The sequence below is a fragment of the Rattus rattus genome, chromosome 10 (assembly GCF_011064425.1).
Source record: "Rattus rattus isolate New Zealand chromosome 10, Rrattus_CSIRO_v1, whole genome shotgun sequence".
NCBI lineage: Eukaryota > Metazoa > Chordata > Mammalia > Rodentia > Muridae > Rattus > Rattus rattus.
The window spans coordinates 23,655,168-23,669,708 of NC_046163.1; the positions used below are offsets into that span (position 1 = coordinate 23,655,168).

Consider the following 14,541-nt stretch of genomic DNA (forward strand, 5'->3'; position numbering starts at 1 on the left):
AAAGGTCTCTCAGGTGATTCTGGATTTCATAAAATTAAAAATTGGCATTAACCATCACAAACTCATAAGGCTGTATTTACCAATATACTCTTGATCTGGACTAGACATCCCTTCTTATACCCACACTATGTAGTCAAAGAACCAGCCCATCTATCATCTATTTATCATAAATCTATCTATCTATCTATCATCTATCTATGTATCTATGTATCTATGTATCTATGTATCTATCTATCTATCTATCTATCCATCATCCATCTATCTACTATCTATCTATCTATCTATCTATCTATCTATCTATCTATCTATCTATCTATCTAACATCAATTTCCATTTACTTCTCTTCAGTTTTATTAAGGTAAAAATGACAAAAAGTTCTTTAGGGTGTACAACTTTATTTTTTTCCCCTGAGACAGAGTTTCTCTGTGTATCAGACCTGGCTGTCCTGATATTCCCTTTGTAGACCAGGCTATCCTTAAAAATATAAAGGCCTGACTGCCTCTGCCTCCTGAGTGCTAGGATCAAAGGTATGAGTTACCACGCTCTGCTAACGTGATCATTTTAAAAACATTGTGTGTGTGTGTATGTGTGTATGTGTGTGTATGTGTGTGTGTGTGTGTGTGTGTGTGTGCATATATATGTGCAGAGTGTAGAGTACAACTGAAGGGGTGGGCAGCTGAGCCACCTCTCTGGCCCACAAATTGATATTTTAATGTACAGTAACTATAGCAACCAAGCTAATTAACATGTTATCACTCCTAAGAGTTTCATTTATTTTCTGTTAGAAAATTTGAAAGCAATATCTTTAGCAAATTTCAAGAGTAAAATACAGAATTGTTAACTGTATTTACAGCTCTCTACAATAGATCAATATGTTAGAGATCTAGAACTTTTTATTGTATAAGTAACATGTTACACTTTCAGTAAAATCTCCATACTCCTCCTCCTCCTTTCCCCAGGGCAGTAACTATCATTCCATTCCTGCAAAACCCTCCCTTTCTCCTTTTCCTTTTTTTTTCTTTTTGGTTTGGTTTTTGTTTTGTTTTAGACAGAGATTGTCTGTTTAGCCCTGGAACTAGCTCTGTAGATCAGGCGGGACTCACACTTGGAGATGGGATGGCCTTTGCCTCGCCAGTCATGCACCACCACCTCCTGGCCCACAAATCCTCACGTTATTGAAGTCATCACTGTTGGTCCAAAGCAACTTCTCAAAATGGCAGTGTTGCTGACAATGTCCTAAACAGAAGGACTCTGACCTAGTGGGTAAGCAGAAGCCTAACTCCAGCTTCTGTTAACCCAGGGACCTCCCTTAATCTGCTCCCAAAGGTTAATTACTTTGGGCTTACTGGGAAACAGACTGACGGACACACACACACACACACACACACACACACACACACACACACACACACTAGACAGTTTGATTGCTAAAAAAGTATCCTTCTAGCCCTGGAGTCTTTAAGTTGGTGGTTTTACTGTGCCCTCTTGCTTACAATCCCAAGTGTGGACAAAGTATTTTTATAGCTATCTCAGGAAACACAGGAAGTTGGAAAGTGTCAGTCTGTCTCAATGCATTATGCTTAAGTCAGGCATAATGTTGTTAGTGCTTGCATTCTGACTTTTTTTTTTAAAGAGCAATTGCCCACTACAAATCTCATTAACAGTATATTAAAATTAAATTGTGCAGGAGACATGGTGGTGCTTGGTATCCCAGCGTTTAGGAGATGGTGCTGGAGGATGATAAAATTGAGACCGCTTGGGGGTAAACAATGTATCTCTAGAGAGAGGGAAACATTGTTTTGCTTAATTGAGCCAAGAGGTAAATTGTACTTGAAAAGTTCTACTTCAAAACAAACAAACAAACAAACAAAAAAACCACAGCAATTTTCCTAAGTCTCTAAAATTATATATAAATAGCAAACTTTAATTTTAAAAGTAAATTTGGACTTATGAAAAAACATGTTATGCCCCCAGGAGATTTGTTTTTGCAACTAACTTTCATTCTTTTGTGATTTGATGACATACAGACCAAGGGATGTAAAAAAAGAACAACCATAAACGGAAGTTCTAATTTTGTAACTTGGCAACATGAATCTTAAGTTTGGGTTCAGCATGAAGGCTCAATAAAGGTATGGGTAGTTCCGACAGTTGTTCATAGTTTTAGCTATACCATTAGACCTCCGACTTTCACAGTTTCAGTATATAAAACCAAGGGCGGATCCCCCTGAACTTACGAAAAGACGTACAAAGGGCTATTATTACCATCACTGAGTGGCTTGGGTAGGTTTGTCTTTAAGAGCTATGGCAGCCATGGCTGTAAAAGCCATAATGAACGATCTCTGGGCTAATTTGTTTCCTAATTTCAGTTTACCTTAAAAAACACCACCTTGGTTTCTTCGGAAAGAACGTTAAACATTGAGCTGCCTTTGTCTTTTACTTTCTGAGCGTAAAATTTAATCTGCCTATGGACTCCTGATCAATAATTTAATCTTAAGATGACATTCCGGTCCGGTCCATCTTTCACATCATAAACTTGTTCGACCAGAGGCGGTGACAACTACCTACCATCCTCAGGTAAACACCGGGCCACCACCCAGCCTCTAGTAATTTTTCTTGTAGCTCTCCCTAAGCCTTTCTTAACCCTGAATGCGGGCGTGCGGAGCTCGGGAGAACTCGGTAGAGATCGGGAGAACTCGGCGGGCAGGTGAGAGCCTCGCTCTACGGCAGAGGATGCGAACTTGGAGGCTCGTGGGCGCGCCGGCTCGTGGGCGTGCGGAGACAGGGTAGCCAGGAAGAGCGGCGAGCCCGGCGGCCGCGCGGGCAGCCCGATGGGGCGGAGCGAGGCAGCCGGAGGGGCGGGCTCCCGGCGTCGTGGTCGCGCTCGCGTGCTCCGTTCCCTGCGGCTGCCCGGACCCTTGGCCATGTCCTGGTACCGCGCGGCTTCGGTGGGGAGGCGGCTGGTGGCGAGCGGGAGGATCTTGGCGGGGCGGCGCGGCGCGGCTGGAGCTGCGGGCTCGGGGTATGCGGCGGGGCGGGCCTGCGGGGCGCGTGTGTCCCTGCGATAGTGTTAGTGTGGACCTTCCCCAGTGGTCCCAGCCGGCTTAGGGGACAAACAACAGACGCACTAGTCGCAGCTTCACAAGCGCAGCGTGTCACCTCCCCTCCCCCACAGTGTGTGTGGTTTTAAACGCAGCGTAGACAGGGCGACCCTGAAAAAAGACTTCCCTGCTTATGGGAACTTATTTTGTCGTTCGTATGTTGATGCTGGGTCTTGGCTATCCTGTCGCAGGAAGTGAACTTGACTAAGGCTTTTCAGTGCCCAAGGCTTTGCAACTAGTAACGCTGACGTCTTGTAGATGTGGTTTCTGGCTTGATGGACGCGTTGCTTCCCCTGGCTTCCCTCCTTGGCATAACCGTGGGCTGGCACACCAGCTGTGGCTGACCGGGTCTGGCCTAGGCAGCTGTCAAGGCATCTGTCCAGTATCCTAGGCTCCCCTGTCTTCCAGGGAGACTTACCTTCTGAAAGCGCTGATCATGTGATGTTAACTATTTGACAGATCATTAGAACTGTTTCCTATTGGATAAATCTGGGGTATATCCTGCTTTGCCCACCTATCACCTCTTAGTAAGTGTTCCCTAAATGGGGCGGGACTAGTTGGTGCTTTACCAATGTCGAAGTATTTTATTGGACACTTACGTTGTGCCTGCCCCTTGGGACCACCTCAAGAAAGGTAGGGGTGCCTCTTTGGAGCTTTCTCGTTGGCAGGGAATAGGTATCCTTGGCCCTCTTAATTTCTTAGAAAAGTGCATCTGTTGTAAATGCTACATAAGTTTGAGGAGGAGGTAAAAGCTAGATTAGAGATTTTGTTTTTAGAGTTGAAAACCCGAATAGATTGGGTTGATGCCACCCAGCTCTCTTCCAGGCCAAGGCTGTCTGGCTCTTTTCTACTGCTTTGAACGTCACAAACTCAGCCAGCTTTCCCCACTCAAAGCTGCCTCCCCCAAAACAGGACACCGTCTTCCGAGCCTCTCGCTTCCGCCCTACCCTCTCTTTACCAGGAATAAGCACACGGTACTTTTATTGTAGTGGTCTCCTTGTTAATCTTTTGGGAAACAAATGTTAATGACAAATGCACATTTAGTTGTAGTGATTCCCGTCTCTCACTCATCTATGTTGTTATGGAAGGCATGCGATGCTTGTTGCTGCTTATTTGAAGTGTTCCAGAGTGACCACGTAAAAGCAGGCATTCATCGTCCAGGGCTAACATGCACTGGCAAAGGCCATTTAATGTGGATTCATTCAGAAACAGGACTGAAACTCCACACTGTGACTTAAGACATGTTTTGATTGGGGCCTTTAAAATTTTAAACTTAAAATAGTTTACCTTTATACTTAATAGAAGTAGCCTGGTGTGGTGGCCCACGCCTTTAATCATGGTACTCTGGAATGAGAGGTAGGTGGATCTCTGTGAATTCTGGGCCAGCCTAATCTACAGAGTGAGTTCCAGGTCAGCCAAGACTACACAGAGAAACCCTGTCTCTAAACTAACAAATAAACACCTGCCCCCCCAAGTTTCTATAAATATATCCACAAGGAAGAGCTGCTTTTGTGGAAGGACACTTTTTTTCTTTAATTGTAAGTATGTCTTTAAGCCAGACATGGTGGCATATACCTTTAATCCAAGCATTGGAAGACAAGTAGGAGGATCTTTGAGTTCCAAGTTGGCTTGGTCTACATAGTCCTTGTCTCAAAAAAAACAACCAACCCAAAATAACAGTAAAATATATATTTAAAAACCATTTGAGCTTTAAATTTTTTTTTTTTTTTTTTTGTTCTTTTTTTTCAGAGCTGGGGACCGAACCCAGGGCCTTGTGCTTCCTAGGCAAGCGCTCTACCACTGAGCTAAATCCCCAACCCTGAGCTTTAAATTCTTTACCTTACCTTTATTTCTTAGATATCTTGGCAGCACCAATCTTTTTGGTATTTTTGAGATAAAAGTTTGCACCATGTCTAATTTGCGCCAAGAATGTCATCAGGCATTGCTAGCTGATCAAGAAAAATGAATGTATGAGGGAAAATATTCTAGGATTAGTGGAGAGACTTGATGACTAATGGGCCAGTTTTTGGGTAGATATCCCTGCTTAATGAATCTTTTTACATTTATTATTTTTGTGACAGTCTCTCTATATAGAGCTGGCTTTCCTAAAACTCACTGTGAGTTCCAACTCACAGAGTTCTGCCTGCCTCTGCCTTTCAAGTGCTGAGACTAAAGGCATGTACACCACATCTGGCTAACTCTGCCTTTTTCTAAGGTTTTATATATAACCAATGAGATAGAGGGTCCTGTAATTAGGAGGCCTGTCAAGTATTATTGACATTTACTGTGTAAGGTAGTTTTGCTTTCTGTATATGTCAGAATATATATATATATATATTCTTCACAAACCCCTTCTGACTGGGAGTGATTATTTTTCTTACTTGATGGATTGAGGAACTGAAAATTACAGTTGTGGTTGAAAACCTTGATTCCCTTAAAGTCTTTGTAGGTTTTGTTTCTGTTTTTGTTTATTTGGTTTTCTGTTTGTTTGTTTTGCTTCACAGTGTCCTGGAAGACTAGGGCTTCAGATCTCCTGGAGCTAGATTTACAAGTAGATGTTTCTGAGCTGGCTTGATATGGATTCTGGGAGTGGAACCTGGGTCTTCTGCAAGAGTGGCTAGTGCTCAAAATTGCTGAGTCATCTCTTTAGCTCTCCACACCTCAGTTCTGTATGTTTTCAGAAGAAATGCAAAACACGTTTTATTGCCAGTGGCCAGGCCTTTATGAGGGCAGAATATTTGATATTTGGTGATTGTGAATTTACTTAAGAATAAGAACGTACTGAATATTCGACCCAGAGATTGGCTTTAGCAGGTGAAATGTATTGAAAGGCTGCCTAGAGAGGCACATGGGTCCTGTTGGTGTTAGCAGACGAGCTCTTTGTGAACTGGTGTTTTGTGCTGATAAAGCTTTTTCCTGCTTTGTGTATCTGGATGTCTTTATGTTTAAGGTTGTCTTCTATGCTAGAGGGCCACCTCATTAACTGTACTGATCTTTTTCATTTGTTTTAGAATGGGAAACAGCACATCCTCGTTGTGGGGGAAGTCAGCCACTACTCCTGTGAACCTGATCCAAGTGAGTGATGGGGAAGACGGAGGAAGAACAAATATCTCATACATTTAATACACTTATTCTGTGTTCAGACTTGACATGGTCTGGAGAAAATATGACTAAATTAATATCTATTTTAAAAATGGCTATGGAGGTTATCCTTGTGACAAGTCCCATATCATTTTCCTTAGTTAAAATTTCCAAAATTTATTCTTTATTCTTTCTTTCTGTGTGTGTGTGTGTCTATACAAATCACTTCATGCTTGTGTGGAGGCCAGAGGAGGGATGTCCAGTGTCCTGTTCTATCGGTGTCAGCTTTATTCCTTTGAGATAGTGCTCCAGCAATTCTGTCTCTGCCTTCCCTGTCACCCCCTCCCCCACCTCCCAGAACTGGGGTTATAGGTAGAGTGTTCTTGAGTTGCCTGGGCTAACTGTGATCTGCTCTAACACAGGCTGCTCTTGGACTTGTCATGTTGCCTCAGCTCCCTACATAGCTGGGATACAGGCCTGTCCTATCAGGCCCGGCTAAAATTTATTCTTAATGGAATCCATCTGTGAGGTTGAACTGTTTATTTTTTCATCATGCCCACTCTAAGTCTACTGCCGACCTCAGAGTGAGGCTTTCCAGAGCCAGGGTCATTGTCTGGTTTTGGCGTGAGCAGCTGTTTAACAGCTTTCTGCCCTGACATGGAACCGACTGTGCAATAATTACTCCGTAAATTATTCTCTTCAGGGATCTGTACATGGCTCTGTTCTCTTCTTTTCTTCTCTCTTTCACTGTCTGTCTTCATTACTTCTGCCTCAGAAATTTTGTGTTAAGTGGACCTGGCCTCATTTGCCTGTCATCTTAGCAGTTGGGGAACAGAAGCAAGAGAGAAAATTCAAGGCTTCTTCGGACTATCCTTCTGTCTTTCCACACAAAAATGAAAACAAAACCAACCCCCCCAGAATTTCTCTTACACATGGATTTTTCTTTTCTTCCAGTTCATGAAGCATATCTTTGTCTTCCTCCCTGTCTTCCGAATATGTTTTATTTCTGCTATGAACTGAGGGTGCAGTTCAGTGGTTAGGCCATAAGCCTGACATAATCGGGGCCCTGGGTTTTGCTTTCCAGTAACACACATAGGCAATCTGAGTTTTCTTTTAGCTACCTACTGTCTTCTGAGTACAGCAGCAATTCGAGAAGCTTCTTGTACGGGGGCATTCTCTATTTTAAAATACAAAAGTGAAGATTTAGTGAAGATGAGCTTGAGAGAAAGCGAAGATGTTTATGCAACCCTGGCACTATCATCTGGATGTCTGCTCACTTTGGACTCTCTTTATTAGTGCTTCTGTGCCGTGGAAGCAGTCAGAGTGCTCATTCCCTGAGTCTAAATGATAGGCCCCGTGTGCCTCTGATCTACACAGCATGGTAGAAGATTGTTGGCTTCAGGTGTAGTGTGGAATTGGAGAAAATGAGACAATGGACGCTCAGCCTCAGTTTGACTGTCTGTACAACTGATTCAGTAATGTAGTATATTATCTTGTATGGCTGACCTTGATGTGATAGAATTTTAAATATTCTGAGAATTCAGGAGAAAGAGCCTAAAATTGATCACATACCTACATCTAGAGTATGACTCAGGACACTTCTGACTCCTCAGGCTGTGTCTATGTTCTGAAGCCCTCTGGGTGTTTCTGTCTTCATCTGGAAGTCACTGTTTATGTTGCATCCTGTAAGGACCACCTAGGCAGGTGCTCAGATGTCAGCCTTGTCCATTGAAAACCTATGTGGGGGCTGGAGAGATGGCTCAGCAGTTAAGAGCACCGACTGCTCTTCCAGAGGTCCTGAGTTCAATTCCCAGCAACCACATGTTGGCTTACAACCATCTGTAAAGAGATCTGATGCCCTCTTCTGGTGTGTCTGAAGACAGCTACAGTGTAATTATATATAATAAATAAATAAATAAATCTTAAAAAAAAAAAAAGAAAACCTATGTGGATGCCAATCATGTCTGCTGAGATCATTTAAAGAACTTGGACATCCACGTACTTAGAAGTAAGACTACACCAGGCAGTGGTGGCCCATACCCTTAATCCCAGCTCTCGAGAAGCAGAGGCAGGCAGATCTTTATGGGTTTGAGACTATCCTGGTCCATTGAGTGAGTTCTAGGACAGCCAGGGTTATACAGAGAAATCCTGTCTTGAAAAACCAAACCAAACGTAGACAAAACAAATGCAACAAAATTAAAAGGAAGTATCCCAGGCTGTAGAGACATATACCACAGCCTGGACTGTGGTAAAGACCTGAGAACAGTACAACCCAGGCAACTCGCAGGAGAGTCATTTTGGAAACTTGCTTATGACTTGGGCTTCAAATGATTGAGCAAGCTTTTCTGGAAGTGGCTTTTGGAGGATCATCAGGAAAGCATAGCTTACCACGATAGCTTTTAGGGAGTAAGCCATTGCCCATACTTGGTGAAAGCTGAACATTTTAAGGAGAAATGACACCTTATTTCCTTGTGACTGGAAGTTACCAGTGGTAAGGAATAAATGCCTCCTGAGTACCTCTAAAAACATTTGAGAAGCACAATAGAAATTAAGTGGACTGTAGGTCTGGGTTCACCTGAACTCACGGCAAGTACAGTTATTAATCAAAGACAGCAGGTAAGTTACTGCGATGGTTTGTATATGCCTGGCCCAGGGAGTGGCACTTAATAGAAGGTGTGGCCCTGTTGGAGGAGGTATGGCCTTGTTGAAGTAGGCGTGGCACTGTGGGTATAGGCTTTAAGCCCCTCATCCTAGCTGCCTGGAAGTTAATATTCTGCTAGCAGCCTTCAGATAAAGATGGAGGACTCTCAGCTTCTCTTGTACCATGTCTGCCATGTTCCCACCATGATGATAATGGACTGAACCTCTGAACCTGCAAGCCAGCCCCAATTAAATGTTGTCCTTATAAGAGTTGCCTTGGTCATGGCATCTGTCCATAGCAGTAAAACCCTGACTAGGACAGTTACTTATCTTTCCTATGTACCACTGTTTCATCTGTGCAGTTTAAATAATACAGGATGGACCTATATTGATTCCAGTGAACTTGAAATGACTTCATGGCATCAAGAATATTGGCTGTCATAATATATGAGAGGAAAAAACCCAGGGAATTGGCTTTCATTGGCTTCATTCTTGATACTATAAGGAGGCCAGTGTTTTGATACCTTTTTTTGTTTGTTTGTTTCTAGTGGCCATTGTTTGAAAAGAATAATATCCTCAATTTACAGATAGCACACTTGAAGCTTCACTGGAGCACAGAGGTGTGCTCTACCCTGCAGAATCATATTCCTTCCACAAATTTTGATTTAATTCCGAAGTAATGCCTAGAATGAAAGGGTTTTGTTTGCATTTATTTATTTTTTATTTATTTAATTTTTATTTTAGGAAACAATTTCTAATAATTGTGTGGTGATTTTCTCAAAATCATCCTGCTCTTACTGTTCAATGGCCAAGAAGATTTTCCATGACATGAATGTCAGCTATAAAGTCGTGGAGTTGGATATGGTGGAATATGGTAACCAGTTTCAAGAGGCTCTTTACAAGATGACTGGAGAAAGAACTGTGAGTATACGCTCGGCTCTGCTGCCCCTGGTGATGAGGTAGTAACATGCCAGTCTCTAGACAGTAGACTTTCGTGGTAGCCAGCCTGACATTTCAGTGGATTACACATTGATAAATAAATGGCAGATCTACAAAGAAACCAGCCTCATAGAATAAGAAACAGCATAGTGAATGTGTGTGTGTGTGTGTGCGTGTGTGTGTGTGTGTGTGTGTGTGTGTGTGTGTGTGTGACAGACAGACACACAGAGAGAGACAGACACACAGACACAGACACAGAGACAGACAGATAGACTAGCTTGAGGCACCTGATGATGTCATCAGGGATTTTGAAATGTTAAGATCCTTTTGGAGGTCTTTGTGAGATAAAATTATCCTTCCAGCCTTGGACAATACAGACCAGAATGGATACTGCAGTCCCTGTGCTTATCTGTGTTTTCTGCTTATTGTTTTAACTTCTGGAAATTTGTATATTGTTTTCATGATATGAACAGTCAGTAGACTATCCATTGTTGCCACTTTCCTTCTTGTTTAAAGGTCTGTAGAAGAGAATTGGTAAACATGTGGAAAGGAACCACATAAACATTAATACTTTCCTACCTTTCCCTTCCTTTCATCCTGCTCGAGGACAGTTTTAGAGGTTAAAAGAAAAACCTGGGTCAGGCAAGCTGGAAAATCTCAGTAGTTGCCCGAGGGAGGAGAATGGAAGAGAAAAGGAAAGAAGGCCAGCTGGTTTAGCCAGCACAGGGGTCAGACACAGGGGAGACAAGAGGCTGTCTGGCGGTTCTGGAAGGAGGCTCCACAAAAAGTAGGGAAGCTCAAAGTATCGTAGAAAGTGTTCTTAGGTTCTGGGTAGCATCCCAAAGAAAGAGACAGCTAAAAGGAAACGTTGAGTCTTTCTGACTCTGAAGGGTAGGCAGACCCTGAGGAACTTCCTGGTGGCTGATAGGGCTTGCCTTATTTTTGTCTTTTAAAATTAGTGTGGTCTGTCAGAGGACTTTAGAATCAGATTGCCTTGGATTTGCGTTCTACCTCCCTTTTGCTATCTTGGGCAGGTCACTTTTCCTCATTTCTCTTCAAAGTTGGACTACTTGTGACACTAGGGTTGTGACACCTAGGGTTGGACCTCACTTGTCTTTTCCTCATTCACCAGGTTCCCAGGATATTTGTGAATGGAATATTTATCGGAGGTGCGGCCGACACTCACAGGCTTCACAAAGAAGGGAAATTGCTGCCTCTGGTTCACCAGTGCTATTTAAACAAAAACAAGAGGAAAGACGTTGAATGACGTTGCTAGTCGCCGTACCAGTAAACGTTAGTGCAGTCATAACCTTTCACTTGAGGATGTTTTCAGTGTGTGGATTGCCCTCATAAAGATGAAAATAATGAACAATAAATTGCCATGGACCCCTCATCTTCCGACTGGCCAGTTTTTGAGCACGGGATGGAATATAAAACTGAAGGGGGTGGAGTTACATCAAAAGTAAAGAATGCTTACTAAGACTTTAAGAATTTTACAGCGAAGAGAAAGTTAAGCACTTAAAATCTTACTCCCTGTGGTATTCAGGAATTAACTTCTCACAGTCGCTAAGCTTTCAGCAGTGAGGACTGACATGTGGTTTCTTTAAAATTTAACGTGGTACAGATGTGCAGTAGGTTGGGATACCCTATCATGGCAACCCTTCATGTTCTAGACCATCAGACATATTAAATATATAGAATGCGATGAAGTTTATAGTTGGGAAAACCAAACTGCCAATTACTTCATAGTCAGAAAGCAAAAGGGTTTCAATGTAGTGAGAATGAACTTTTTAAACAATTCAGAAGTGTTATTTAGTCCTGTCAGTTGGAGTGTTCTACCTTTCAGAGTCTGTAACAGCTATTGGAATTTTTTTCCTTTGGCAGACAGGGTCACTCGGTAGGTCAGGATGGCCACAAACTCACCTCAGTCCTCCTACCTCAGTCTCTATGCGTGGATTGCATGCTGAGCCACCACGGCCAGCTTGGGAATGCTTTAGAGAACCAGGTATTAGGTGGACTTTAGACTAAAGGTCCTTGTTGTCCTCCGAATGTTCCTCATCATAGGCTTCATGTGTTGGAGACGCATGATGCATTATGATGTGGTAAGAGGTGAGGCCTTTATGAAGAAGTTAATCCTGAGGGCAGATGGGTTAGTGCTCTTTAGAGGTGGTTCTTGGTAAACGGATGAGTTTGCCCCCTTACCTCTCATGCCTGTGTTCTTGCCCTTCTTTCTCTGCAGTGTCCTGATGCAGCAAGGAAATCCTCACTAGATGCTGGCACTTTAACCTCAACATCCCAACCTATGAACTATAAGAAGTCCTTCTCATCTTCATAAATTACTTAGTCTCAGGTATTCTGTCTGAGTAGCACAGATAGATTGTCCCTAAAGTCCCTTCTGTTATCTTACTATTTTCTAACTAGGAAGACACTGTTTAAACTGATTACATTTCAGATAAACTTAGCAAACAGGATTAACTTTTAAGAAGTATTATTTGAAAGAATTGAAAACATTTTCAATACTTTACTAATCTGGTCATATTTATAGCCTCTGGTCAAGAATATTTTAAGTGCCTAAGAAGTAATGCATTTCCTAGTAGATTCCCAGAGTCAGGTTGGAAAGATTATTAAATGCTGAGCCTATCTCAGAAATAGGAAGAACATGGACTTCCCAGAGTAAGTGCTTCAGCTTTCTGGTCAAGATGGATTAAGGAATCATGGAGAATTTGGAGGGAGACAGTGGCTTGCTGTCAGTGACATTTCCTACATGGACTTCAACTGCATTTTGAATACCTTGATACAGTTGAGAAGTTAAGTTCTCCTGATATTTCTTTCTTTTAAGTTGTCATGTTGGTAGGGAAGGAAAATGGTGTATTTCTACTCCTTTATTTTACATTTGATCATGAAAATTGTATAATTTTGCTATGCTGTAAAATTCACATTAGAGATTAGAGGAAGTCTGTTATGCATAAGAAAGGTAAAATTGTTACTCTTGTCACTAGTAATCTTATTAGGATATAAGATTAGGTTACTTAAATGCATAGCCACACCAACCAAGTAATATGGTACTTGGCTTTGAGGAACTTTTTTGTGGTATTCAGACTCAGACCCAGGGCCTGAATATTAGGCAGGCGCCTGACCACTGAACTATACAACTAATCCTTAAGAAGGATGTTCCAACAGCTCTACCTAGGCTTGTGGAAAACAAGAGGATGTGTAGTACTTAATTCTTAGGGTCCGATGTTAAAATAATCCAGCTCTTTAAAAAGCCTTAACAGAAGGCTCAAGAATATGGAAGGTAAAAGGGTATCTTGATTTTCAATTATACGTTTAAGGAATAAAGAAATAAACTCTTCCAATGATTGCCTAATAGTATGCTGAATTTTATTCTTAATGACTTAAAAAGATTACTTCTTGGAGTCTAGCACTGCATCAAAAGGAATTACTTTGCAAACCAGACTCTACTCTCTGACAGACGCTAAGAGTTGAAAGAAGTGAAGGACTCTGGTCTCACTTAGTCCTTGTAGCAGTTGGCATGCATTTGCAAAAAGACCCAAGACTGTAACAAAAGACTTTACTGCTCTGAACATTTAAAATTTATTTATGTATATGAATATACTGTTGCTATCTTCAGACACACCAGAAGAGGGCATCAGATCCCATTACAGATGGTTGTGAGCCACCATGTGGTTGCTGGGAATTGAACTCAGGACCTCTGGAAGAGCAGTCAATGCTCTTAACCACTGAGCCACCTCTCCAGCCCCACATACTGAATATTTAAAATGATGACTTTTGAGATGGCTGTGTGGGTACTTGCCAAAGCAAGTCCAACGATCTGAGGTCAGTCTCTGGGAACCACTGTGGAGAGTAACGACTTCTGAAAGTTGTTCTTGACTTGTTCATGTGTGGGCTGCTCTCATAGACCATGTGCAGGCAATATGTATGTGTGCACAAAGAACAAACGCTACATACAACTTAGGAACACACACATACGTGAGATACAACTTGTGTTTGTGTTGGGAGGAGGGCTGTATGTGCTATGCTTGCATGTGGAGGTCAGAACAGCTTTGTGGAGTCTCCACCTTAATATGGACTCATTCTGGGGATAGAAGTTCAGTTAATAGGCTTTTGCAACAAGTGTCCTTTACCCACTGCACTATTGCTCAACCTAAAGGATACAGTATTTATTTTTTATTTTAGGGAGTTATGGTACTTAGAGGAATAGCACCTAGCATATGCAAGGTCCCTGGTTCGATCTCTAATACCAACACATGCACAGATTTTTTTTTTCTTTTTTTTGATGCATAGCTAAGTTGGTTTAAAGTGGCTACTGACTATATATGAATCCAGGATCAGGAGCGATTCCCAGAGCTATAAGCAAGCAGTGAAGTCAGCGGCTGCCATAAAGATGACAACGTGGGCCAACACAGGATGTGATGAACTCTTATGCTGCTTTCTTGTGGGGAGGAGACCAGGCAGGACCACCAGTGTCACTGGTGGAACTTGAGTGAACTTTTTAACTAGTACATTTTGAGAGCAAGGGAAAGCCTCTGTTCTTTAGAAGGTACGGACGGATGCAGACGATCTGCAGAGGCTGCCGTGATTCAGTGTGTGGTTTCCTTCCGGATGGATCCCTTAGGGTCTTCTCAGTTCCTCATTTGCCTAGCCAGGGTATAAGGGAAAACACTGGAAGACTCCAGACTACAAAGTTGCGTTTTCTTTTGAGAGTCTTGCTTTGTTGCCCAGTCTGACCTTAAACTTGATTTTTTCCCCATGGGTTCCTGAA

The 14,541-nt window shown here is 42.3% G+C and overlaps 1 protein-coding gene across 1 annotated transcript; it reads left to right on the top strand.

Moving 5' to 3' along the window:
* Positions 1–2,710: 2,710 nt before the first annotated feature.
* Positions 2,711–11,151, top strand: Glrx2 (glutaredoxin 2). The gene is given in 5 exon segments (XM_032915691.1): positions 2,711–3,019; positions 6,110–6,173; positions 9,564–9,740; positions 10,891–10,997; positions 10,999–11,151. Coding segments are annotated over 5 exon segments (597 nt in total). The 5' UTR covers positions 2,711–2,828; the 3' UTR covers positions 11,057–11,151.
* The last annotated feature ends 3,390 nt before the right edge of the window (positions 11,152–14,541 follow it).